This window comes from Erpetoichthys calabaricus, chromosome 7 (assembly GCF_900747795.2).
Source record: "Erpetoichthys calabaricus chromosome 7, fErpCal1.3, whole genome shotgun sequence".
NCBI classification, from domain to species: Eukaryota; Metazoa; Chordata; class Cladistia; order Polypteriformes; family Polypteridae; genus Erpetoichthys; species Erpetoichthys calabaricus.
Genome location: NC_041400.2, coordinates 159,574,433 through 159,601,238, shown reverse-complemented (window position 1 = coordinate 159,601,238; position 26,806 = coordinate 159,574,433). Strand labels below are relative to the sequence as shown.

The 26,806-nt window shown below is 38.6% G+C and overlaps 1 protein-coding gene across 1 annotated transcript in view; it reads left to right on the top strand.

The window, feature by feature from the left end:
* itga2.2 (integrin, alpha 2 (CD49B, alpha 2 subunit of VLA-2 receptor), tandem duplicate 2) overlaps positions 1–26,806 on the top strand; it is a 173,679-nt gene that overhangs the window by 60,905 nt on the left and 85,968 nt on the right. Inside the window, exons 3-5 of the mRNA XM_028805625.2 lie at positions 10,923–11,032; positions 18,507–18,595; positions 21,719–21,833. Of these exons, the coding sequence (XP_028661458.1) occupies positions 10,923–11,032; positions 18,507–18,595; positions 21,719–21,833 (314 nt within the window). The remainder of the gene's footprint in view (positions 1–10,922; positions 11,033–18,506; positions 18,596–21,718; positions 21,834–26,806) is intronic.

Below are 26,806 nucleotides of genomic sequence, written 5' to 3'. Positions count from 1 at the left end.
TGAAGTCTGTAGTCTCTATGGGACAATCCACTTAAGGTTCCTATCCCTCTTTTTAGTACCCATTAAGTGGCATTTGGTCACTTTTTTTGTGTGAGTTTGTGTGTGAAGAAGCTCATTTTGCCTTCTTTAATATAATATTTTAAAAGCAGCAGTTATACCTGAGCAATGTTGGAAATTAAGAACATTGGTTAATGTGATAAGGCGTGGATGAGCCTATTTTTATGGCATAGTAAGTAGGGGTTTGAAGCAGAGCAAACCTATTGTGGGGAAAATAAGAGAATATCCACTAACATGACTGCTTCCAAATTAATTTTATTCATATTTTGAAGTTTTAAACATCTAATTAAAAAATATTCTGTAGATAATCAAAATTATGATTCAAGTATTCAATGATTATACTTGCCAAAACATACAGTGCTCTGGAATTGTTCAGAATTATTCATTTAACAAGCATAAAATTCTCAAACTTGCGTAATCCAATTCAGGGTTACAATTTTGAGAATAATGAGCTTAATTAATAGAAGTAGCTGTGAAAATGGATGGATAGATGTTACGTGAATAGAAAGTCTGCATCTACATAATGTTAATAAAGATTTATGTGGGATTTGATTTAGTATGTACAGTATCTCCCCGCTTACATTAATTCACATAAAATGCTGAATCATCTTTTTATCTTCAAGTACATACAGTGGACTATGATGTTTGCTGATGACATTGTGATCTGTAGTGATAGTAGGGAGCAGATTGAGGAGACCCTGGAGAGGTGGAGATATGCTCTAGAGAGGAGAGGAATGAAGGTCTGTAGGAACAAGACAGAATACATGTGTGTAAATGAGGGGGAGGTCAGTGGAATGGTGAGGATGCAGGGAGTAGAGTTGGCGAAGGTGGATGAGTTTAAATACTTGGGATCAGCAGTACAGAGTAATGAGGATTGTAGAAGAGAGGTGGAAAAGAGAGTGCATGCAGGGTGGAATGGGTGGAGAAGAGTGTCAGGAGTGATTTGTGACAGACGGGTATCAGCAAGAGTGAAAGGGAAGGTCTACAGGACGGTAGTGAGACCAGCTATGTTATATGGGTTGGAGACGGTGGCACTGACCAGAAAGCAGGAGACAGAGCCGGAGGTGGCAGAGTTAAAGATGCTAAGATTTGCACTGGGTGTAACAAGGATGGATAGGATTAGAAATGAGTACATCAGAGGGTCAGCTCAAGTTGGACGGTTGAGAGACAAAGTCAGAGAGGCGAGATTGCGTTGGTTTGGACATGTGCAGAGGAGAGATGCTGGGTATATTGGGAGAAGGATGCTAAGGATAGAGGTGCCAGGCGAGGACATGCAGGTGATGGGTATGACAGAGCAAGATGCAGAAGACAGGACGATATGAAAGAAGATGCTCAGCTGTGGCAACCCCTAATGGGAGCTGCTGAAAGATGAAGAAGAAGATTTACCTTATAATTGTAGAATTGTGATATTTTATTATCTATTTCTGAAGTAGGGTTAATATTGTCATGTAGATATATAAGTATAACCAAGGAATTTGCACATACATATTATAAGAATAGAAGGAAACAAAACAAAATAGCCACTGTGGTGGTAGAGGTTTATAGCATGCAGTATCTCTTGTATCTCTTTGCGAATGTCCAGTGCAGTGCAAAGGCAAATCTGCAACAGGAAAGAGATTGTGAAATCGCTGGACACTCAGACAAGAGGGCTACACAGAGGCAATGTGCTTTTCCTCTCCTGAACACTAAAGCTATAGTTAATTTATGACTCTAGCATTTCAAACAGGAGAGCAAAAAAAGCAATTCTTAGTACAAAATGCGTCCCATTTAATGAATTCAAGACAGCAGATGAATAGACTCTTTCACAACAAAGCAGTGTAAGTGACTCTGACGTTTGAAAGGTTAACCGTCTCAATGTGCAATTACCTCAGTGTAGATGTGAGCACTGGAAATCTGTCGGCATTGGAATGTGCAGAACTCAAAGTCAGAACAAGATGCTGTCATTAGTTGGGAAATTCTGAAGTTTAGAGAGTTTGTCCGCAGACAGCTTGTTACATGAAATAATAAGGCAGGAAATGACTCATTAAATACAACTGTGACCCTCAGCCCCCTGTCTTTGTTCACCCTTACTAGGGTATTAAATTACATCTATCAGGTATGGATTTCATCTTGAAGAATCCAGTGTGTTCATTTTGTAATTCTTATCTGTTAATTTATTTCTGATCTCTGTATATGTACAAATTTTGCATTTGCGTGTGTATGAATTCTTTTCTTGTGCTTCATATATACAAAATATTAAACATTGCCATGTTCAGCAAATAACTTTAATAACTGTTATGACAGGGGTTATCAGGAACAAGATTCCAAAAATAATAATGGAGAGTATGTACAGTATATACAGTATATAGTGAACGACTAGACAGTGCTTTTGTTTTCTAGAGTTGATTCAATTACATTCTCACATAGTAAGCTCCTGTAACAGTTGATTCAGATAATTGATGGATAAATATTTATAGTAGACCACCCCTTAAAAAAATTAGTGTGACCAATTGGGTGAGTTTCAGCACCCCCAAACCCCAGATACAACTCCCAGGTGCAAATGCAGGGTTTATTGAATAAATACCTTACAACGGCCTCCTTCTAGTAGTGGCACAGACACAAAATAATTCTTTGTCTTTCTCTCCGTCTCTCTTTATTTCTTCTCCTCCATACCTCCCAGGTGAGCTTTGTCCATACTCCACACCTGGCTCCAACTCACCTGGATGAGGTCAAGCAGCTTCTTTTATCTTGGACCTGGGAGTACTTCTGGCGCCAGGGCATAGCCCATTGGAAGTACATCCAGGTGCAATGGAAACCCCCAAAAAGTAAGAATTACTAATCCCAGCTGCTCCCCCTGGCAGAACCCATGGAACCCAATAGGGCTGCCCCACAGGACAACAGGTCCCATAATGTCCTACGGGTGTCAGTGTGGGAATCCTAGCCCAGGGATGCTGCCATCTAGTGTATCAGTGGAGCCACTGGTCTGTATATGTCATCTCCCCCTGGCCCTCAATTACACTGACCTCCCGCCCTGATATGGAACTTTGGTCCATCTGTGCCAGGACACTAGCATATTCACCTCCTGAGTATAACCTGCCTTTCATCTTGGCCATTCAGTACAGCGGTGTCCTGGCCAGGTGATGCATCATGCACTATCCCGGTCAGGACGCCAGCTCATGCCCTCCGTCCGTCACAGGGTATAGGATGTTGGGCCATCTGGTCACACCCAAACTTTACAGGGCCATCCTTTCACCTGGAAATGAATCTGGTGATTACTCAAAAAACAGTTTTGAGATGACGTTTAAAGGCTGCTTAAGGAGGTACAACTGGTAGGAGGACAATGGACAAGTGTATGTAAAAACAGGAGGTGATTTGAAGTGTTGTGGTGGGCAAGTGGGCATGCCTACTTTGGAGAACATGAGGACCCAGAAAGACACCTGTTAAGGGAAAACCGTATTACTGTTAGGATTTTGTTTTCTTTCACTCAGAGAGCTAACAATAACAGTACTTTGAGGGACATTCAAATCTCTGCTTGATTTAATTTTGGAGAAATTAGGGGACGACTAGGATTGGTGGGCTTTGTTGAATTGAATGGCCTCTTCCTGTTTAATTGTTCTAATGTAATAGCTAGGGCTAGTGAGCTAGTTAGACATTTATTTCTATTGGGTTGCTGTACTCATCCCTCCATCAAATTGCAAGAATTCAGTGTGAGCTGCTGATACAAATGTTCTGTGTATTTGTTTTAAAAACTGGTGTGTCATTCGCTAGGGCCTGTGTTTTTTTTGGATGCAGTGCATCCTGAAGATAAATTTAAAACTGCAACACAGTCAGCAGAGTCATTGAGGTTGGTGAACCATCTGTGAATCAGCTGTTTTGCAGACCTTGTCAAAAAAAAGGCTTAAGTTAATCCCTTGTGATCCTACTCATTCTCTGCACTATAAATTCTTTTCAAAATTTTGACAAGTGACAGAACCCTGCAATGCAAGATAGAAACAACACGACACAGGAGATCATTTTTAGTTTCAGCACATATGAGGAGGGATCTAAAATTTCTTGAAATTGTTTAAAAAAACTAATGTACAACTTACAGCAATTTAATTTTAGTCAACGTCAAAATGCTCCCCTTGAGATGTAATACCCTTGTTCTTCCATTCCCAGTAACCTTTCCTGTACTTTTCAGCTTTCTTCAGTTTTATTTTTCTGAATTTCTTCCACAGTAGCACATCTTACCTCCAGTCTTGATTTTCATTTCAGGAACAAAAAAAAAAAACTCACAGGGAGCGAGATCTGACAAATTCTGTTTGGGGTTGGAGGGGTGCAAAGGAACAACCACATTGTTTTTAGTCAAAAACTGCAAACACAATAAGTGTGCTGTAATGGTGCAAAATTCAAACCAATGCAAGAAAATGGCTGTGAAACATGAAACAAATAAGAACACTCAAATCAAGTGAAGTTTTTTGCAAGAGACAAGAATTGTGGTTACATTAGAACAGTGTTGATGAAAACAGGCCATTCAACCCAACAATCTGGTCAGTCCCCTTCATCTAATTTCTCCAAAATAATCTCAAATTGAGTTCCATAAAGTCCTACTTTGTACCACACTGCTGGTTGATTTGCTTCATTTGTCTGTGGCTGTTTGTGTGAAGAATAATTTTCTAATGTTTGTGCAAATTGTGACCTTATCCACTTTCGAGGTGTGTTCCTGTATTCTTGTTGAAGAATTCAATGAAAATTAACATCTGCGATCCACTGTTCTAATACCTTCCATAATTTTAAACATTTAGTCAATCATTTCACCTAATAATTTGTTTCCTTAAACTGGAAAGGTTCGACTCCTTCAATAATTTCTTACACCTATGTACTGCTATGTCTTTTTTTGTAGTAGTTGGTCCAAAACTGTACACAGTACTCCATACGAGGCCACACAAGTGTGTTATTTAGCTTAAGCATAAACTCCCTTGACTTGTATTTTACACATTGTGCCGTATAACCTGACATCCTATTACTTGTTATTGTGTCTGGATATACAGTAGATAGCGAGTCCATGACTACTCCTAGGTCATTCTCATAAGGTGTACTGTGAAGTTTCGAACCTTGATGAGCTGCTGTATGTTGGTCTGAATGGCCTTGTTTCACTGTCATTTTTTTAATCTTCTAATCTCAAGTATGAATTCTAAGTTTGGATCAAAAAAATCCCAATTCATGATGGGTGAGGTCGCCGTAATAAGCATGAAAGGAATTAAACGAAGAGGTACTCCAGCAGCATGTAAAGAGTTAATCATTGGATGAAGAATTCTATGACATTTACAGGGAGATGATAAAACACATAATAAGGAGAGCAAGAACAGCAGTCTTAATCTTGTCAGGGAAGATTTCAAAAGTCATTACAGCACACTTTGCAAAAATATATAAGTATATTTTAACTTTTTTAAACTTTTATACTCTTTAAACCCTATGCACGCATAGTCAGATACAGAAAATATCTTTTTAATCATAATACACCAGCAACCCTTTATTAGAAGGCACAAGTTCAAGAACCGTATGATTAGACTATGACAAATGCTAAAGCAACTAAACCGTCCATTTTCTGTACCCGCTTATCCAAAGACTTAACCAACCTTGGACAGAACACTAGTATACGCAGGACATGATCACGCACACACCTATCGGTATCGGCACACATTTTTGGAATATGGGAGGAAAAATGGAATATTTGGAGAATAAGCCACACAAGCACAGCGAGGACATGAAGACAACATTCAAACTGAGGACCTTGGAGCTGTGAGGCATTAGAACTAACCACCGCACCACTGCACTGCCCATTACTAAAATATTGTTTTGAAGTATTCTCTTTTAAATTATCATCATTGAAGACTTTTTATTACTCCCTCTTTGCCATCAAGTCACACTCTGACTAAACTGTCACTCAAGATGGCCTGTTTTTATTTGAATACGAAGAACGTGACAGAAAAGGAATGGTTTGTCTAAGGGTAACAGGGCTGCAAACACCAGCACTTGTAATTTGGCATCTCCATTTAATTAAAGGTATTATGGATGTTATTGAGAATGAAGGGCATTTGAAGACAAGAAACTCCATCTTGCTGACTTCACAGAGGCCAGTTCTGAAGCCAAAACGCAAGAGCAGTGAGACAGTAATGCCACTGTCACCCTCTAATTTGGTCAAAATATACAAACAGTGTGTCAGTGAAATTCACATGCTAACTTTAAACAATTGTAACACCTGTAATTTAAAGAGATTTTCAAGAGTATAATTCATTTAATCTAAATTGATGCTCTTGTTTTATGTCTAGACACACTAGTACTGTTATTAACACTATTATTTATAGGTGACAGCAATGATAGTTTGGTCTGCTAAATATCAATTTCTCATCAATTAAATATATATATATATATATTTTTAAATAATATATATATATATATTATATAATAATATAATCTAATAATATATAATTAAGTATATATATATTCTTCAGGTACAGTATTTATGATAAAAATTAAATAAGAAAAAATTGCATTTTCAGTGTCAGTCAGTGAAGTAGCAGCAGCTTAGTTTAGGATTCATTAATTTATTGACCTCTGTAATGAAAATATAATCTTACTATTAATAGCTAACTGTGGGAACATTACTGTATCTGTGTCTCCAGTATCATGAATGAAAAAAAAATGTAACAAAGCACTCTTCTGTGGTAAGAGAAGGAGAGGCAGCTTATTCATAATAATCACTACGGGCTTTCAATGATGAAAGATGGAAAAAATAAGTAGTTTAAACTGAAGTTAAAGGCATTATTCTGCTCTATCTACATTAGACATGATGCTATCATTTAACTTTAACAATAAAAAAACTACACCAGGGGCTGTATTCAGGCAGACAGGACAGTGCCCTTTGGTGGTTTCAGGAATATTTTATTGTAGACTTTACATTACAAAATGCAGAACTGCACATCATAGCATAACATTAATAAACATATTTAACTCAGTGCCTCTTAAACAAAGAAGAGAAGAGTTAGTTGTAATAGAGCTAACAGTGGCATGTCAGGTGCAGCACGTTCACTGCCCAATAACATATCACAACACGCTATAGCACAACAAGGCATGGCGTTTTAATTCTCAAACCCAATTAAGCCACCTTAGATAGATAGATAGATAGATAGATAGATAGATAGATAGATAGATAGATAGATAGATAGATAGATAGATAGATAGATAGATCCCTGAACAAGATTATATAGATTTGAGAATATAATGTTAAGTTACAACATCTGAAACTGATTGATGGATGATGTCTTTGCATTATATGTTTTATTACATTACAGGAACATCCATCCATCCATTTTCCAACCCGCTGAATCCGAACACAGGGTCACGGGGGTCTGCTGGAGCCAATCCCAGCCAACACAGGGCACAAGGCAGGAAACAATCCTGGGCAGGGTGCCAACCCACCGCAGCATTACAGGAACACAAATCTGATATTTAACACAGAGTCTGAATGTTCATATTGAGTGATATAAATTACAAAGAACTTCCTTTATAATGTAGAACAATGGCTGTATAAAAATACAATAGATAGGAAATGTATGTTTAATAAACTAACATAAAAAAGCATCAGGTTATCTAATCTTGAAAAATAATAAACTTGAGGTTTGTACAAAAGTGTCAAACAATGAGGTTTCTGGCCTACTTTTGCTCTTATCTTTTCTCAATGAGTATAATTAACTCACTGTAAATAATAATTCTAGAATGTGCATACATGCCATTTATAATTTGTATTCTGTGTAAATACACACTGAGTTTGTGTTGATTTCTCTGTGTCACTTTAGGTTATTTGTGGCAGTGTTGATTATACTTACTTGTATTTTTTTACCTCTGATGTCTGATGTATTTGTGTTTCAAATAATTAGTGTCAAGTGGTAAATAGTGGTTTTAATCAAACTGTTTAGACATTTTTCTTGTGTAGTTAGATGAAATATAGCTAGAGATAGGGGCCTCAGTTCTGAAGTTTGTGTGCTAATTGAACATGTAGTCACTCTCTCCTGTGATTTGCTACGTAGATTTAAAAATAAAATCAGCTGGATCAGCTATGAATCTGACATTTCATTTGGTGGGAAATCCAGAATGCATTGCAATTCTTTCTAAGCAGGATGTCTGGACAGAGATGACAGTTTTAAGTGCAGTTGTAGGCAACCCCAATTTGTATGAGCCAGTATTACATCAGAACGACAAAAGACATAAACATTATACAATATGAATGCAATGTGCCAGAAATAAAATACAGATATTTAGCAGTGGCCTTTTTTCATTTGCAGTCATTATAGCATTCCCACACAATACGTATCATTTATTCATTTTGACTGGTGTCACAACAAAATATTGAATGAATGAGATTTCCATGCAGCCGTTTTCCTGTGGCTATGGCTTTCTTTGTTTCTCTACTTCTTATTTTTGTACTTTACTTTTAATATGAATAAACAATTGAGTTAATCATGTTTATCCTAAACTTTCCATGATCTCAGGGTCCAATATAATACTGTAAATCTAAGCTCAGATCATTCTTCCAGTTATATTACCTCATATTGTGGTTTATACAAAGTACTTCTCATTATAATTTTGTTTTTTTAATTAAACCAATAAAATTATTTTTTTTTTGCCAAGGGGAAATAGTACAATAAAATTCTTACCTGCATGGCTGCCACAGACTAGAGATAGTAGTCCAATACTTACAACAGATCATGAATACAACACCATACTGTACTTACAGCTTCAGTCGCTATACACAAGAAACGCTCTCAGTTGAGAAACCTTATGACATGTGGATTAAAATTAGAATCCCTGAAGCCTATGAAAAAACTCATAATCCCGGCCCACCTTAAATCCCTTCACACCTCTCCATCAGTGTCTGTTGTTTTGTAAATGCGTCGATCAGCACAAGTAGCCTGCTGTCCCATCCCCTGCCTTGATGGAGTTCAACTCGGGCAAAAACTTCTCCAAGCTCAAGCCAAGGCTTCTTATCTGCGTGTGAGCTGCCCTGAGTTGTGTAGGGTAAATAATACAGTACAGTAATCCCTCGCTACTTCGCGGTTCACTTTTCGCGGATTTTATATGTAAGCATATCTAAATATATAACGCGGATTTTTCGCTGCTTCGCGAGTTTCTCCGGACAATGGGTCTTTTTACTTCTGGTATTGGCTTCCTCAGTTGGTTTGCCCAGTTGATTTCATACAAGAGATGCTATTGGCGGATGGCTGAGAAGCTACCCAATCAGAGCACGCAGTTAAGTTCCTGTGTGCTGCTGATTGGCTCAGCGACGGAGTGCTGCATTAACCAGGAAGTCTCATCTCACTCATTCAGCATTAACGTGCTCTTGCTACTGCATTCAGGGGATTATCACCTTCATTGTCATCATTTTTACTGCGCAGCATATTCATCACCTTTATCACGTCATATATAGCTACGTGTACTTCGCTATACAGTAAGTGTAAACTTATCTACCGATTTCATATTGCTTAGCAGTTGTCCCTGTTATTAATAGAGTAAAGGGTGGGTTGTAAACAATACAGGGAGGGTTTAAAAACGTCCAAATACACGTTAAATAATTAAATAAATATGGTGTCCCTACTTCGCGGAAATTCAGTTATCGCGGTCGGCCTTGGAACCTATCTCCCGCGATAAGTGAGGGATTACTGTATATCGTTATTTGGAATCTATGCATTTCATGTGTGTTCCGTGTCTACAAAGATCTGTCTAAGTGTAGGATGACAGGAAATGCCAGGCAAGAAATGCAGAACACATACCTAAAGCAGAAACTTTTTCCATATTATACTAATAATGATGTGAAATGTATAATGTGTGAAGACTTTAGTCCAAATATTAAATAAACACATGCATTTTTATTCAAGAATATAACCAAAGGAAAAAAAAATTTGATTTACATGTTGCAGTCAATGAGTTAAAAACTCAAGCTCCAATGTCAATCGACAGGAAGTTGATATGTATTCTTGAGTGGTGTAGAGGTAAGATCTTCTGCCTTATAACCCAAAGCTACTGGGTTCAAGACCGAGTGCTGTGCATTTTGAGTAGTGAGATGCTATTATTATTATTATTACTATAATTTAATAAAAACATACATTTGATTTGAGTCTGTAATACCCGGTATAAATTTTGGCTACTTGTAAAAGTTAGCGCGTTTTTTTTATTATTCAGTTTTATTCTCTCAGTGACGTTCACATGGTACAACGAATGTGCCTCTCTCTCTCTGAGTTGATGGCATTTATCTCCATTCTTTTCACAAGAGCAGCACTGTGGCTGATGCCGGCCCAGAACTATTTGTTGTACCGGCAATCAAAGATTCAACCCAATCAAAGATGATGTCATGTGACCGCTATCAGACTGGACAAAGGCAGGACCGTAACAACAGACAGCTTCTTCACAGTGCTTTTGCTGGCTAATAGACTGCTGCACTCTGCTTGACACCATAAAGTAAAATGGGACTTCCACTTGCAGCTAACGTCACTTCAGTACGTGAGGAATTTGACACTCTGCTGTTTAGATCTGGCAGTGCCATGATGACCTCTTCACGGGAAGAGTAACTAATGTCCCTTCATATAGTCCCCTCTTTAGAATGTGGAAGGAAAACTCAAGTATGCAGAGAAAGAAAAAAACAAAACATGCAGATACAGGTGTAACCTGCAGAATCCACACAGAGAGTGAGAGGGCCAGGATTTGAACCAGGGAGTCAGTAGCTGTGAGGCAGCAGGACTAACTTCTCTATCACCATCACACCCATCATCATAGATCCTTAAGCAAATGCAGCCTTTACCTTTTAAATGTAAACCTGATGAATCAGCACTAAAATTATTTTTCTGTTGCAGGTTATTGGTTGGATCACCATGGAGTGGCTTCCCTCAGAATAAAATGGGTGATATCTACAGATGCCCACTACATGAAGTCAGAACAACATGTGACAAACTGCAGATTCAGAGTGGGTGTTCTTTTAGTTTTACTTTTGCACCTTACATGCACAATAATGGAGTTCAGGCTAACATACTGTATGTATAACTTACACGCTGGATGCATACTTGTGTCTTGCTTATTAAAAACATCATTAAATATTTGTAGTTGTTTCACCACTGGTTTGTAGTTTACGCACATTTTATTTGGAGACCTTATTGAAGAATAGTATAATGGTCAAGTTGAAAAGTGTCGAAGCATGGGCCTGATTGGCTTTCATCATCCCTTAATAAACTCTGTGCTTTAGTGAAAACTAGTGTTGTGCCACTGGTGAAAAAAGACAGGTCACTGTGGCCCAAAATACAAGGAATAATGGAACATGAGATGAAAGGAGCAAACAAACTCAAGACAAGCAGGAGTCAGAGACAAAAATCAATAAGGCAAAGAGTACAAAGCCCAATACATAAAACAGAAATTATGGCCTTAGCTCCTTAAGTAGTAACAATGAGATACTGTCACTATAAAAAATATGGCTTTGGGAAAAAAAACACAAATGTTTGTGCACACTGTCAGAAATGGCATACAAAATGGTGGCACATATAAAACGGTATACTGTATGTTTAAGGAGAAAAATAAGCACCAAAATGAACTTTATAAGCAACAAAACTCAGAATAATAATAACTTGGAGACATTGTTGAGCCTCTCAAGCCATTATGCCAAGGGAGACAAAGTAAACACAAAAAAAAAAACAGTTTATTTAACAATGGGAAACACAATGTACAACAGAACAGAATACACAAAGCTCTACAAGCTCTTTGGCCTGTCCTAATATAGGTTCCCTACTTCATGTTTCTGTTAGGGTGGATTGTCGACATTCCAACTTTGATGTAAAGTTTAGGTCTAATGCTCATTCATCAAACTTTCTCTCCTTGTCTTGGCCTCTCTTCCTCCTGCCAGTCATGATCTTGCCCACAGTTACTCCACATTAACTAAGGGACAGTCTAGAAAATGACTAGTGAGAATATCCTTTAGATTACTTCTGTGAGCAGCAGTGGCTCGAGGAATGACCCTGGAGCCATTCTCCTCCCATTAACAGCCTTGGCATCCTTGCATTCCAACTCTGTCATGGTCAGTTCAGATTTCCCCTTAGTCAAATTAGCAGTTTGTTCTGCCTTATAATGAAGCAACAGTGAGGTTCTGTTAATGAGAAAGAACCGGAAGAAGAGGCACAGTCAGAAGTGTGCCAAACACTAAACACTGTGCTAAAATCAATCTTTTTCCAAACCCTAAAGACTGAACTGAAAATCAAGAATCTTAAAACAAAGCTAAGCTTTTATATACCAGAGTACATCACAATGATCACGCAAAAAATACTCTCAATATCCAGATATTGGATGATTTGAGAAGGCATACATTGACCTTTATATGGTGTGAGGCATGGCCAGATGCCACAACCTGTGTAGACCCCTCTCCCTTACCTGGACAGGATGCCTTGATAATGGAAGGCCAGGGAGGGAATTACAGTATTTCATTTCTGTATCAGGACCAGGGTGTGGAATGACATTACAGTAGGGCAGGTGTTATAACAACTGAGCAGCACCCAGGATGGACTTGGGAGGAGGGAAAGATAGCACAATGGGCGACTGCCTGCTACGGGTAGAGAGTCCCCATTTACACAGAGTGGCAGCATCCTGTCTGGTAAACTCCCATTATGAATGCCTGCAGGGCATCATGGGAGTTGTGGTCCCATGGGCCTGCCCAGTGAAGTTCTGTGTGGGCCACCAAGGGGAGCTGTTGGATAGTAATGTTACAAGGACCACTGCAACCTTAATAGACCCGGAAGTGCTTCCTGGAGGCAACTGATTAAGCACCGTAAGTATTCCTGGGTCCAGAGTTAAAAGAGAGCCCTCCGCTTAGCTCAGGAAGTCAGAGTTGGGAGAGGGGCTGGTCAACACTCCCCTGTGAGAAGTAGAGGAAAACGGAAGGAGCAAAGAGTGGGACTATTGTTATTATTGTGTCGTGCGAGTGCTGCAACAACAATGAAGGAAGGAAGCCTGTAAAAGATACATATTACTATAACTAAAAGTACTGGACTTGAACCCATGACTCTGAGTGTGAAGTTGTGTCCGGGGTTTGGTGTGTTGGAATGACCCCTATTGGCCACAGTGGTCATGCTGATTACATCAACATGCATGCACTTTCACTGTCCTATGGGAATGATCACTAAAGCAAACAAAGTACCAAAGTACAATCAAAGTTACAATAGCATTGCCATTATAAATACAAAGTACTATGGTACTGCCAAAGTATAATCAAATTACAATAAATTTCTAATGTTAGAAAAAATGCTTCTAGCAACAAACAAAACACCTAGAAAGACATAGACTTTATCCAGAACATATGTAGAAAACTACTGATAAACGACCTTCATAATAAAGTTGTTTTAAATGATACACACAGATTTTTCCTGTCTATGTGGAACAGTTTAAGGGAGGGCCAGAAAGAGAGCTGTTTAACACTAGAATCCCTGAAGCCTACGAAAATATTTGGAATGCCAGGCCACCTTAAATTCCCCTGCACCTCCTCATCAGCATCTTTGTTTTGAAAATGGGTCAATCAGCACAAGCAGCAAGCAGCCTGCTCACTTATCCCCCACCGAGGCAGCTGAAGTCAAGTCAGTCGTAAAATTCTCAGAGCTGAAGTCTCTTTATCTGGGAATTAGGTGTCTGGAATTGAATAAGTGTAAAATATATATCGTTATTTGGAATAAATACATTGCATATGCGTTCTGTGCCTACAGTGATCTGTGTAAAGGTAGGATGACAGGAAATGCGAGGCAAGAAATGTTGAACACATAACTAAAACAGAAACTTTTTTCATGTTATAGTAATAATGACAAAATGCAGATGTGAAGTGTGTGAAGACTGAAGTCCAAATATCCAGTAAACACTTTCACAAAAGGTATAACATAAAAGTGCACTTTTATTTAAGAACTAGTCATTTAGCCAGTTACAATAACGGGCGCTAGAACGGTAGTGCATAAACAATAGTAGGATCAGTCTATATTAAATGGCAAGGGACTTTGACCTCATTCTTTTTGTTGGTCGTATTTTTCTTTCTTTCAGCCTTTCTTTTGTTGATGTTTACTTGCTGAGCTGACTGTTCTTCGTGGGCTGCCGCTGTGTATTGTGTGTCTTTAATTTTCTGTGACAGTAATACTGTCTTGTACGGCTCTATTCAATAAGGGCGCGCACAAAAAGGCGAGCTTCAAAAGGGCGAGCTCAATTGAGCGCGGCGAATAAAGGCATTCGTAGATAATTTAGTTCAAATGGCTCTGGAATATGTGAAGAGCAACAAAGGTGCAGATCTTTATTTACGCGCGCCTTTATTCGCTGTGCCCAATTGAGGTCGCCTTTTTGTGCGCACCCTTATTGAAGGATACCGTCTTGTACGTCCGCTGGCATGTACGTCCGTAATATACCTTTAATTTTCTCTGGCGGTAATACAGGTGTGCGCGTCGGTAATATGCCTTTAATCTCCTCTGACAGTAATACTGGCTTGTATGTGGCTGTAATATGCGTCACTGTATTGTGTACCTTTAATTACCTCTCACAGTAATACTGGTTTGTATTTCCGTAAAACACCTCTAACTTTCTCTGACAGTAATATCGCGCATTGCACCGTGCCCCGCGCATGCGCACTTCACCAGAAGACACCCACACACGGACACCTGGACGCACATAGGGATTTTATATATATAGATATAACTGATGAAAAATAAATTATTTAATTTACATGTTCCTGTTAATATATAAAAACAGAAGCCCAAATATCAGTCGACACAACCTAAACAAGTCAGCTTGGCTGGTGCAGGGGGAAGAACGGCTGTCTCATAATCAAGAGGTTGTGGGTTCGAGCCTGGATCCTTCCTGCATTTACCATTTTGAGTAGTGAGCTGCTATTATTATGACTATTTTATAATAAAAATGTTGAGTCTGTAACACCTAGGGTAGATTTTTGCTACTTGTAAAAAGATATAACTGAAGGGATATAATGCAGACACACAAACGCTGGTGAATCATGTCTTCTTAGTATCTTGTTGTCATTTGAATTTTTTTTATTCAGTTTTATTTTTGTTTTCGGTCTCTCTCGCACATGCACACACACATCCATGCATGAAAACGCCATTATTTGAAAATGCTGTGTCTCCATGTTATGGTGCATAATACAGAGAATGTAGACAGACATCTTCTTTTTGGGCGCATTCACTGTCAGCATGGCACTGCCAGATCAAAACACTAGTATGGAGAATTGCTCACATACGAAAGTGACTTTAGCTGGAGCTAGAAGTTCTGGTCCCGCTTCATTTATGGTGACAAGTAGAGTTGTGTTATGGTGCAGCAGTCTATTAGCCAGAGAAAGTGAGGTTGTCTGTTGTTACCATTCTGCCTTTGTCTAGATACGTCTCCATAAGCTTTATGACCATAGTCTCGGAAAGTCTTTCTCCCGTGGGACGTCCGGGATCTTTTCCCAAATAAGGAGTGGCATTGCACAGGTACTTTGTCTCCAAATATGCTGAAATCTAAAACTTTATGCTAAATTTGTCAGGCTTGGGCTGAGATGTTTTGCAAGAAAGGACAACAGACCTTGGTTGGAAACAGTTGCTCGTCAACAGTAATATGTTGTCCTGGGTTGTAACTCAAAACACAGTCCTCAACAAAACATTGCCAGATGTCTGAGATCACAGCAAATCTGTCATTTTTCATATGTTCTGCACGGTGTCTTTGTTGTCAAAATCGCAAATGCTGCATGAGTCTGATTGCGGTCACAGGACATCATATCTTTGATTGGCGGTAAAACAAATAGTTCTGACCAGACATCAACCACAACACCAACTGTGGTCATCACTGAGTTCAGAAGGTTTATAAAACATTTGCTAAAGGTGTCTGTGTCTGTTTACAAATGCATGGAATTATTAAAATCACCAACCAACACTTCATAATCATAATTTATAGCTGGTCAGATGAAAGGTTGTTAAATCCAGTCATGAATAGAAAGTATTGCCTATACTGTATGCATTATGCCTACCAATAACACAGGGAGATAGATAGATAGATAGATAGAACTGTATTTATTATATTAGAATATTTATTATATTATATTAAACAGCAACCCACCTCTGAGATACACAAGAGAACAACTGTAAAGGAAAGAAAACTAAAAAGAGAAAAACTTTGGCTACAGATAAAAGGAGCAGATCCAATTACAGTGCGGCCTTATGCAGGAATTTTGCTGTTGGCATGAAGGAGCCCCAGAAGTGTTTCTTGACCCACGTCTGCTGAATAATTCTTTGGCTGAAAAGTGCTCAGTGCTAGTGTGTCAGAGAGAGAGGATGTGCTGCATTTTTCATTATGGCACTAAGTTTTGTTTCATTATCTCCTTCTCTACTGCATCCAGGACGTTAAGAGTGCATGCAATAATTGAATCTGCCTTCTTAATTAATGTAAATGTCTCCTAAGATATTAAAACTCTGCCCTTTACTATACAGTTTCTCTGTATTATGAAATTAGTCCAGCTTGTTATTGATGTAAACCCTAAAGTAATTGTTGCAGTGCACCACCTCCATATCCACTGCCTGAATAGCTGTTATATTTATATTCTGAGGTGTTGAAGATGAATAGAAAAGGACACAGGAGAAAAAAACAAGACAAGTGCACTTGTTCACTGGTTTATTCTGTATCTTGGACAAAGGAGCTCATGCCGCTTCACTGTAGTTGACCAGCTCGTATCAGCAGGGCGGTCCCATACAACCAGACAAAGTCACCTAGCAATCTGTTTTCTGTCCATAGTGGCTTTGTGATGCCGTTAAAATTTAAACAAAAAAAGGTAAAAACTTTCACAAACAACAGAAAGAACAAAAAATTTTGTTTGTCAAAATGGGTTTCCCAGTTCTTTACAGCCTGTAATATCAGGCATGCATCCAACAGGAGAGTGTCAGCCCCACCGATCAGTCAGGTTCAGTGCTGGGAAATGCACTGTGAAAAGGTCGTTCCATAAAGTGCAACATGTCACTAAAGATTAATTTTCCGCATTCACACTTGGTGTTCTTCTCGGCTAATCTTGGTGCAGTCAATGAAGCACATGGTGAAAGGCAACAATGGGAAAGCGCTATCAGAGTACAGTAATCCCTCACCTATCACAGGGGTTACGTTCCAGAGCCCCCCACGATAGGTGAAAATCTGCGAAGTAGCGACCAATATTTATTTTATTATTTATACATATTTTAAGGCTTTATAAACCCTTCCCACACTCTTATAAACCTTTCTCACTCTCTTGTTAACCTTTCCCACGCTCTTATAAACATTTCCTATGTTCTTAAACACTTTCTGCATTCTTAAACACCGCAGACCAACACTGCACACTGCACGCAGCGATCAGACGTCAATGTGTCTGCACTTGCTTTGTGAAGGGGGGCAGCTGAACTCTCAGCAGAGCAGAAATGGACTTTGTGCTGCTTCTGCCAAAATGCTTGCTTGTCGCTCTGTGCGTTCGGAAGGAAGAGGAGGAGTGGGGGTGTGTGAGGGCTGAACGCACGTTCGCTCAAACCCCCCTCCCCGGAGGCGCAGTATGCTCCTGCCACTTCGCATTGTCAAGGGGGTGGGGAGCTGAATGAACGCTAAGGAGAAGTGGACTTTGTGCTGGCTTTGTGCTGCTTGTCGCTCTGCGTGTCAATTTAAAAGCCTGTACAATCAGGCTTTTAGGTGTACATCACCTATTTTCCTGTCTCACTGTCTTGTCTTGCGTGAAGTTAAAATGTTTTATAATAGTGAGATGTTACTCATATCCTTAGCCCGACATCCACATATCATATGTGTTAACAACGTGTGTTTTATAAGTTTACATGTGTTTAAAGCATGTGGGATGGGTATTTTAAGGCTTAAAGTTTAAAAATGTTTATTTATATGGTCTTTCTATATCGTGGATTTTCTCCTGTTGCTGATGGGTCTGGAACATAACTTCCGCGATAGGCGGGCAATCACTTGTATTTAAAAACCCGCGAAGTCGTGAATCCGCGAAAAGTGAACCACGAAGTAGCGAGGGAATACTGTATGTGGAATCCATCCATGTTGACCAATTTTTGTTGACACTGAAACTGAGAAGTATTAGATGCTCATTTCAAACAAAATCAGCAGCAAGACATTTTTATCTTAACTGAACTAAGGCAGTGTGTCAGCATCATTAAGTGATTAAACACACTAAATTCAATAAAAGTTAATTTCATGTTTCTCCAGATTCCTTCATGATACAGTCAATCTGAAGTTATATTTGTGTTCACCCTGAAGCTGTCTATCTGAATCAAAAACTGTGTTATGGGAGCAAAATGTTGGAAAAAATGTGTTGTCTAGGGTAATGATTTATTCATTAGTTGAAATGTTACAAGATACAAATGTATGGAAATGTAATATAATTCATTTTTTGCTAATCATTTGCTTGTATTTTGCAGGTAAAACCACAATCCAGACTGTGACTGAAATAAAAAACAATATGACTCTGGGCTTAACTCTTAATACAAATACTAAAACTGGATTTATGGTAAATATGAAATTACTATATTTACTTGATTGTGCTTTCATTTTAACCAACTTAGCAGTAGACCTGAGCATCACTTGGGCTATAAAAACAGCGATTAAAGCGTTAGTCCCAAGTGTCACTCGGGCAACTGTATAGATGCGACTCGACTAAGACCCGAGGATTACTCAGGCTGTAAAAGTGCCAACACTGTTATTACTGGACATTACTCGGGCAACTGTATAGGCATGTCTTGCAGAAATGTCAGACCCGAGCGTTACCTGGGCAACATTGTAGATGTGTCTTCTCCTAGTCTGATAATGGCGTCTCATAAGAAACGCCTCTCATCAGCAGTGATGACAAAGTGAATCTGTCTTCAGGCAGTGAAATTGAAACGGTCAGTGAAACCAAAAGTAATTCTGGGAATCCGAAAGTGACACTCGTGTCACTTGCTCATGTGCAGTATGCTGTTAATATTATTATTATTATTCAACATTAGTATTATTATTTGTATAACTTTTATCATTATTATACTTTCTACACTTCTGACTTTGTGCTTTTATTTTTTTGCAAATTTTACGGTTGAAAGATGAGATTTAATAAAAATGTAATTTTTCAAGCCATAAAATGCAAAGCTTTTTACATGTTTTATTGAGAAAAAATGTAATGCTAAGGAGGTAAAGTTTACTCAGGAAATTGTTTTGCATGTATTTAAGTGAACAATGTGATTTAGAATTACATTTTAAATTGATGAACACGACATACTTGTTATTTTTTATTGTTTAGCACAGTGTAAACTTTAAATTGTAAGATGATTTGTGTGTTGATCTGTTTTACTCTACCATTGCGGTGGAAATAGAAATTAAAGTGGAAGCAACATGTCCATTGCAGTCGTTGGAATGGATGAAAAGCTTGCATGGAATACCCTTATAGCTGTGGTTCCCAACCTTTTCGATGCCCCGCACCACTAGGAAATGTTTGATTTATGTTCACGTCCCCTATAAAAGTAATATCACATTTGAAGATGATGTCAAATTTCTAATTTTTGAACCACATATTGAACCATATCAAAAATAAGCTTTTAACACAGTGGAAACCTCGGTTCATGAACGTCTCGGTACACGTACAAATCGGATTATGACCAAAAAGTTTGCCAAACTTTTACATCTGTTCACGACCACACACTCAGTATACGAACAAGCCAGTTTCACTTTCAGTTTGTGCATGCTGATGATTTTTGCACGTGTTCAGTCTCTCCCTGTGCATTCCCTGTGCAGCGAGCGAGACAGAGAGAGAGAGCAAGCGAGAGAAAGACACACACACGCACACGCAAGAGAGAGAGAGAGAGAGAGAGAGAGAGAGGGCTGGCATAAGGCCAAAAAGGCAATTAAAGAATGCGCCGGGCTTGTTTTTAAAGAGACTGATTCGAGCATTGTTTTAACCTCATTGTATTTAATGAAGACTTTTTTCTATTGGGTTTTAACCTCCACTTCACTTCTGTTTATAGCAATCGGTTCGTAGCGTGCATTGTTACAATGTTACTTTTCTTGGTTGTTTATTAAATTACAGATTTTTCAAATGTTCATTTTTTTCCCTGTGGTTAAAACTCATTAAAAAAAGTGTTTTTAGCGAGTGGTTCATAGCGCTATTACGCAAACTCTTGCAATGTTAGTTTTCTCTGTTGTTCAAGGCTTTTTCAGTGTTATTCAATGTTTTAACATTTAGTTTACTATTACACTGCATTTTATGGTATAATTAGTTATATTTGTGCTTAAAAATCTTTAAACAAAAATGTATTTACATACAGTTCGTACGGTCTGGAACGGATTACTTGTATTTACAATTTACAGTCCTATGGGGGAAATTACTTCGGGTCACGACCAAATCGGTTTACGACCGGAGTTTTGGAACGAATTATGGTCGTGACCCGAGGTTCCACTGTACATAAAAATGAATAAATCTCAGTAATCTTGTAATGTGTCCCCCATGAAGCTTAGACACTCGATTGATGGTCCAGGTGTTGGGGTATCCCTCGAAACATCAAGTGGTGTGAGGAAATGACATGATTAAAAATCGAGGTGTTTGGTGGATTGGAGACCCTTCATGAGGCAAAAGAATTACGGCTTTCTGCTAAGGAATGAAACACAGTCAACAAGCTTTATCCCCTGATATCACCCAAAATGCAGTTCAAAAAAAGATGTGATGCACAGAAATAATTGCTGCTCTTCTGCCAGGACCATCAACAGGAGAGATGGGCTGAGTGTAAGCAAGTGGTGTTGCATTCAGTTCAGTCCCCTACATGTCCCTCACTGGCAAAAATGTCGATCAAACCTCAAAATCAGTGGTGTTATATGAACAGGGCTTGCACAGAAATCAGTAGTAGACCTCACCCTTCTCTACAGATCATTACAAGGTCCAAATTCCATTCTCTTAAAAAAAGTTATTCGCCTTTACAAATGCTTCGTCAGTAGCAAGGAACCAGCGAGAATATGCATTTCTGTTGCTCATTTACAGGTGTCAGTTGTATGCGCAATGTTTGATTCTTCATATCATACAACAGGAGGATTAACTAATAAATGCCCTACAAATGACAGCACATTGCAAGACACTGACTGCACCATGATATAATCAGACAATGCACCATACTCGGTTTTGGCAAATCGCAACACAGCCTTACTCTTTGTCTTCTTCTTTTAGGGGTTGCCACAGCAGATCATCTTCTTCCATATCTTTCTGTCCTCTGCATCTTGTCACACCCCCAAAATGCCATCTTGCACCTCTTGGGGGTGTGAGCACCCCAGGTTGGGAACCCCTGCTTTAGAATAACAGATAACCATTGAGAACTCATCTATTTATTTGAAAAATTATTTCAAATAATAAATGTGTGATAACTGAAATATTTAGTTCAACTTCATTATGCTCAAGTTGCGTTGCACTCTTATTTATGTTGACGATATTAATTGTATTCATCATTGGTGTATGTTTTATTTGTATTTTGAAATATTAAGTGTTTATACCTGAAAATCAGTCACACCAGGTAAATAGAACAAACATAAGCTTTTTTCTTGTCTATATATGAATGTAATGTTTACCTCTTGAAAGCTGTTTTATACATGTTCCATCTAATTCAATGTTTTTATTTTGAAGACATGTGGCCCCCTCTGGTCACAACAATGTGGAAGCCAATACTTCTCCACTGGAATTTGCTCAGAGGTACTTTCAGACTTCAGTAAAGTTCAGAGTTTCTCTCCTGCTCTACAAAGTAAGTTTTAAGATTAATTAAATATATTCACCTTTATTAATTTATTAAATCTAATAAATATGTTGTTTTAGGTTAATTAAATATATTCACCTTCATTCATTTATTAAATCTAATAAATAACTAAGATTTTTTTGGAGAACAGAACTCACTTTCAGAGTGCTAAAGCACAGTGCAGTAAGACACCTTTTACTTTTATTGACAACATACTTCAACTGTTTGAAATTCTTTTACTATCATAAGGCATCTGATTTCAGGAAATTGAAGCTGCTTACACAGTACATGTGCCGCATAACAGTATGATTTTCTTTATTTGTATTCCTGAGATGTTTAAGAAAACTTTGTGAAAATATAGCAATGTACAATATGTACATCATCTTTTGAATAATGCCAAAAGTGCTAATATTGATTTGATATGATTTGACTTGATATGAACTTGCAGTATATGAACACAGAAATTAATACAAGTATTTGAAGACCACACTGTATGGTTAAATTCAGTTCAAAGGGGTGAATGCCCTGTTTTATGGCTTTATTAGTGTAGTCAGACAGCACTAACAATAGGATCCACCTGAAAATAACCTAAACCTTACACCGGAGCCCAGTGGGATATTCCATGAAGTGCACTTAGCAAGTAAGCCTCACTTAAACTGAGACACCAGGCTTATCTGAGCCAGTTTCAGTTTAACCAAAGAGAATTAGGACAAGTTGCTCTTGATACAAGGTAACTATGCATCATCTCTTAACTTGGTACAAACCAGGCTAAAAATGAAGCTTAGTGTAGTGTTGTGGTTTGAGAGTTCACAAAATTCCCACCTGATTAGAAATAAAATCTCTGTAAAAGTTTCTGAGGATCTTTTAATACCGTGTATACTCACGGATAAGTTTTCCCGCGGATAAGTCGGGATTTTGCAGTATAATTTCTGGTATTTTATAATGTTGCTCGTATAAGTCAAATGCGGAAATACTCACGCTATTGGTACAAGGGATTATGATATGCTAACGCCCACCTAAGAGAGTGACCACGGAGCATACTGCCTTTTTTTTCTATGTGGGTTGGACAATGCACTGTATTAGCAAGTGTTCCAAACCTCTCTCTCTATCTATTGTGCCTACGTGACCACACTATTCCGAAGCAACGTTTGCACTGTTTTGTGTTTTTTGTATCTCACACCCTCTACACCTTTATCGCAAGAACATCCCTTATCTATGATGGAGTGTTCGATCAGAAGAAAATATGAAGCTGATTTTAAATTAAAAGTTGTTGAAGTGGTGAAAGAAATGGGTAACTGCGCTGCTGTAACAAAATTCGATGTGTCTGAGAAACTGGTGTGAGATTGGAGGAGGCAAGAACATGTTAAAAAAAAAATCGAAGTGTCGCATTTTTGAACGGGCATACAAGTCAGGGTCTGATTTTATGATCGACTTATAAGTGAGTATATATGGTACGTATAATGTTGATGATTTCTCATTTAAATTAACCTTATGTACTGATTACAAAATAGTAGAATATTATAACCTAAACTATCAACTGACGATATAAACAACGTTTAAATTATGTCATTCGTTACCACCTTTCTTGTCATTGAGTTTTTAGCTTATCTAATATTGCTGCTATCTTAGCTAAAAAAAAGAAGCCATTTTTAAAGTTGTGTTACAATAAGAGTAAATGACTAATAGATGCATTTTTGTAGTACCTAAACTAAAGTTTTACTAGGTCATTTCACCAAGGGGGTGGTTTAAATTGTCGCTGGTGGGTTATCATATGAATTTAAACGGGCAAAATTGGGTAACAGGACCTTAAAAGTTGAGAAACTCTGTTAACTGTTAAGTAATCTTTTACTCCAATGAGGACAAAGACCCTTAGCAGGAATAACATTGGGGCATCACATCAGTGACAGAAATGGCAGCTTTCTTTTTGGTTTCTAAATGCGCAATGTATGTTTGTTTAAACATATATTGTTGTTGTAATTCTGAAGTGTGTTCTTTCTATATAGCTTTCAGTTGCTACCAAATGTGCTTCATATTGCTACTGAATATTTACTTGTTTTAAGTTTTTCTAGTATGTTCACAATCTAGAACACTTACAAATAAACTACAATTCAAAGCACTCTTTTGTTTTAAATCTGAATAATGGCAATAATATTATTTATGCAATCAAAAAGAACAATGCATAAATTCTGAACCGTAATGTACTGCTATGGAGTGCGATGCTATCTCTTGCTTTCTTGATTGCAGACATTCTGTGTTCCCCCCTCTGCCGTGCAGGCTCCTCTTATACATCCTCTCTAAGTGGGTACAGGGGCGATGAACTGATTCTTAGGCGGCACCATTGAGACAGCTGACTGATCGGCCTGCCTCTCCATGTGTGTGCGGCGTAGTCAGCCAGCACCTCAGTTACCGACAGAACCAAGCACACTCGCACCCACTGGAGCCTACACTTTTTGGGGAGCAATTATTTATTTTAAATTCACCCAGTGCCATGGGCCACTTATCACAAGCCGTCAGATTAATTACAAGAGGGATACTACTGTATCTAAACACAGCAGTAACGAAACAATTAACAAATATTTTGAAATTAGACACTTAAATACAAACAAGACAAGAAAGAAAACTACAATTCCTTGTCTGGATTGTCTAAATACACTGCACAACAAAGTTTTTGCTTCTTGAACTCTGTTGGGTGTTTCTTACAGATTTTTGGGTGCTGATCACGAATATCACATCAATTTACCCATCACGTACCGTTTCAGTTTTGTCATGATTTTTTCTTATATTTGTATCCAAACATTTTCGCTCCCGTAAGTGACTTATCAACAACAGTTTGTGCAGCCTGGGCATGTCCAGGCATGGAATCAGGCCAGGTTGGAAGCTGTTCTGTGGAAGTTGACATCCTGGGCATGCCTGGGTAGGTCTGAATGAGCTTGCCGCTGTCTCAGCATGCTATAAAGGTGGCTTGCATACACCAATCCTGCTCATTTGGTTAATATAGATAGTCAGTGTGTATGTATAGTATCAGTATAGTATCTGTAGCAATATAACAGTATTGATGCTATAGACGTTTTGGTGTCGGGCGATATGTCTCATCAATGTCATAACAGCCGTAATACATTCTGCTATATCTGTGGCGAATATACACTTGCGCCTCAGAGACATTGGATGACTGCTCTTGTGAAGAAAGCTTATCATCTGTATTTCTGATGTAAAATTGGTGATTAAGACAAGGAATGGGTGCCTCACATTTGCTGTGTGACATGTGCTGTCAGTCTGAGAGCCTGGTTCAGAGGCACTCGAAAGATGATGCTGTTTGCTGTTCCAATGATATGGCGAGAACAGAAAGACCATGTGACAGACTGTTATTTCTGTTTGACTAATGTGTGTGGTATCTCTGCCAAAAACAAGAAGTCAACTGAATATCCTAATCTGCCTTCAGCAATGAGGCCTGTGCCACATGACGACAATCTTCCAATTCCGAAACCACCAGAGGATTGGACCTTACACGAACCAGATGAAGAATCTGGATTGCAAGGTACTGACAGTGACATTGACCCGGATTTTGAACCGTGCTCATCAGGCGATCCACTTCTGATAACACAGTCCGAACTGAATGATTTCGTCAGAGATTTGGGTCTGTCAAAAGCAAAAGCCAAACTCCTAGGTTTGAGACTGCAAGAATGGTGTTTGCTGTCACCAGGTACAAACATTTCTGTGTTTCGAGGCCGACATCATGATATCACCAAATGTTTTGCACAAGTCAACAGTCTCTGTTTCTGTTGTGACTTTGAAGGATTGTTCTCGGCCTTGGGTTGTGATCACAAACAGTAAGAGTGGCGGGTGGCAACGTTTATCCTTCAGTACCTGTTGGCTATGCAGCACACATGAAAGAAACATATGAGAATATGGAACTGATGTTAAAGCACATCCAGTATAGCAGGTACAACTGGAATATCTGTGGAGATCTTAAAGTCGTTGCTCTGTTACTAGGACTGCAGCTCGGCTATACAAAGTACTGTTGTTTCATCTGTGAATGGGACAGCCGTACCAAAGAGTCACACTATTCTAGACAGAACTGGCCACTCCATAAAAAGTTCCAAGGACAGAAAAATGTGGCACATGAATTGCTTGTTGACCCAGCAAAGATATTTTTGCCTCCTCTTCACATAAAACTGGGACTCATGAAGAATTTTGTGAAAGCACTGAACAAGGAAGGCGAAGGTTTTCATTATTTAAGACAGATGTTCCCAAGAATAACTGACGCCAAGATCAAAGAGGGCATTTTTGTTGGCCCCCAGATCAGACATGTTATGAGTGACAAGCAGTTTGAAGATCTGTTAGTTGGGCTGGAAAAAATTGCCTGGAAAGCCTTCAAAGACGTTGTTGACAATTTTCTGGGCAATTACAGAGCCCCAAACTACATTCAGCTGGTAGACAAACTTCTCAAAGCATACAAGAAAATGAAGTGCAACATGTCACTCAAGATTCATTTCCTCCACTCACACTTGGACTTCTTCCCCGCAAATCTCGGTGCTGTCAGTGACAAACACGGTGAAAGGTTTCACCAGGACATTGCTACGATGGAGAAACGATACCAGGGCAACTGGAATCCGTCAATGTTTGCTGACTACTGTTGGACACTGCAATGTGATGTACCAGACATTGAAGAAAATCAGGAGCAAAACACTTTTAATTCTGTTGAATTTATTAGCTTATGCGAAACATAAACGTGCCTAAATACGTTATTGACAGTAAACATATAAATGTCTATTTCTCTGAGTTCCTACGTGATGCAGTAAAACCAAAACTATATTTGCACATACCCAGTAGGTACCTGTCACAAGCAAAAACCTTTCAAAAAAATTGTTGTGCAGTGATATTTGCTACAGAACTGCCTGATAGCTCTACTAACCCACCAGATTGCAGGAACAAACTGATTGCATACCTCTTAAGAATATACACAACAGCCCTAAAAGGAAACT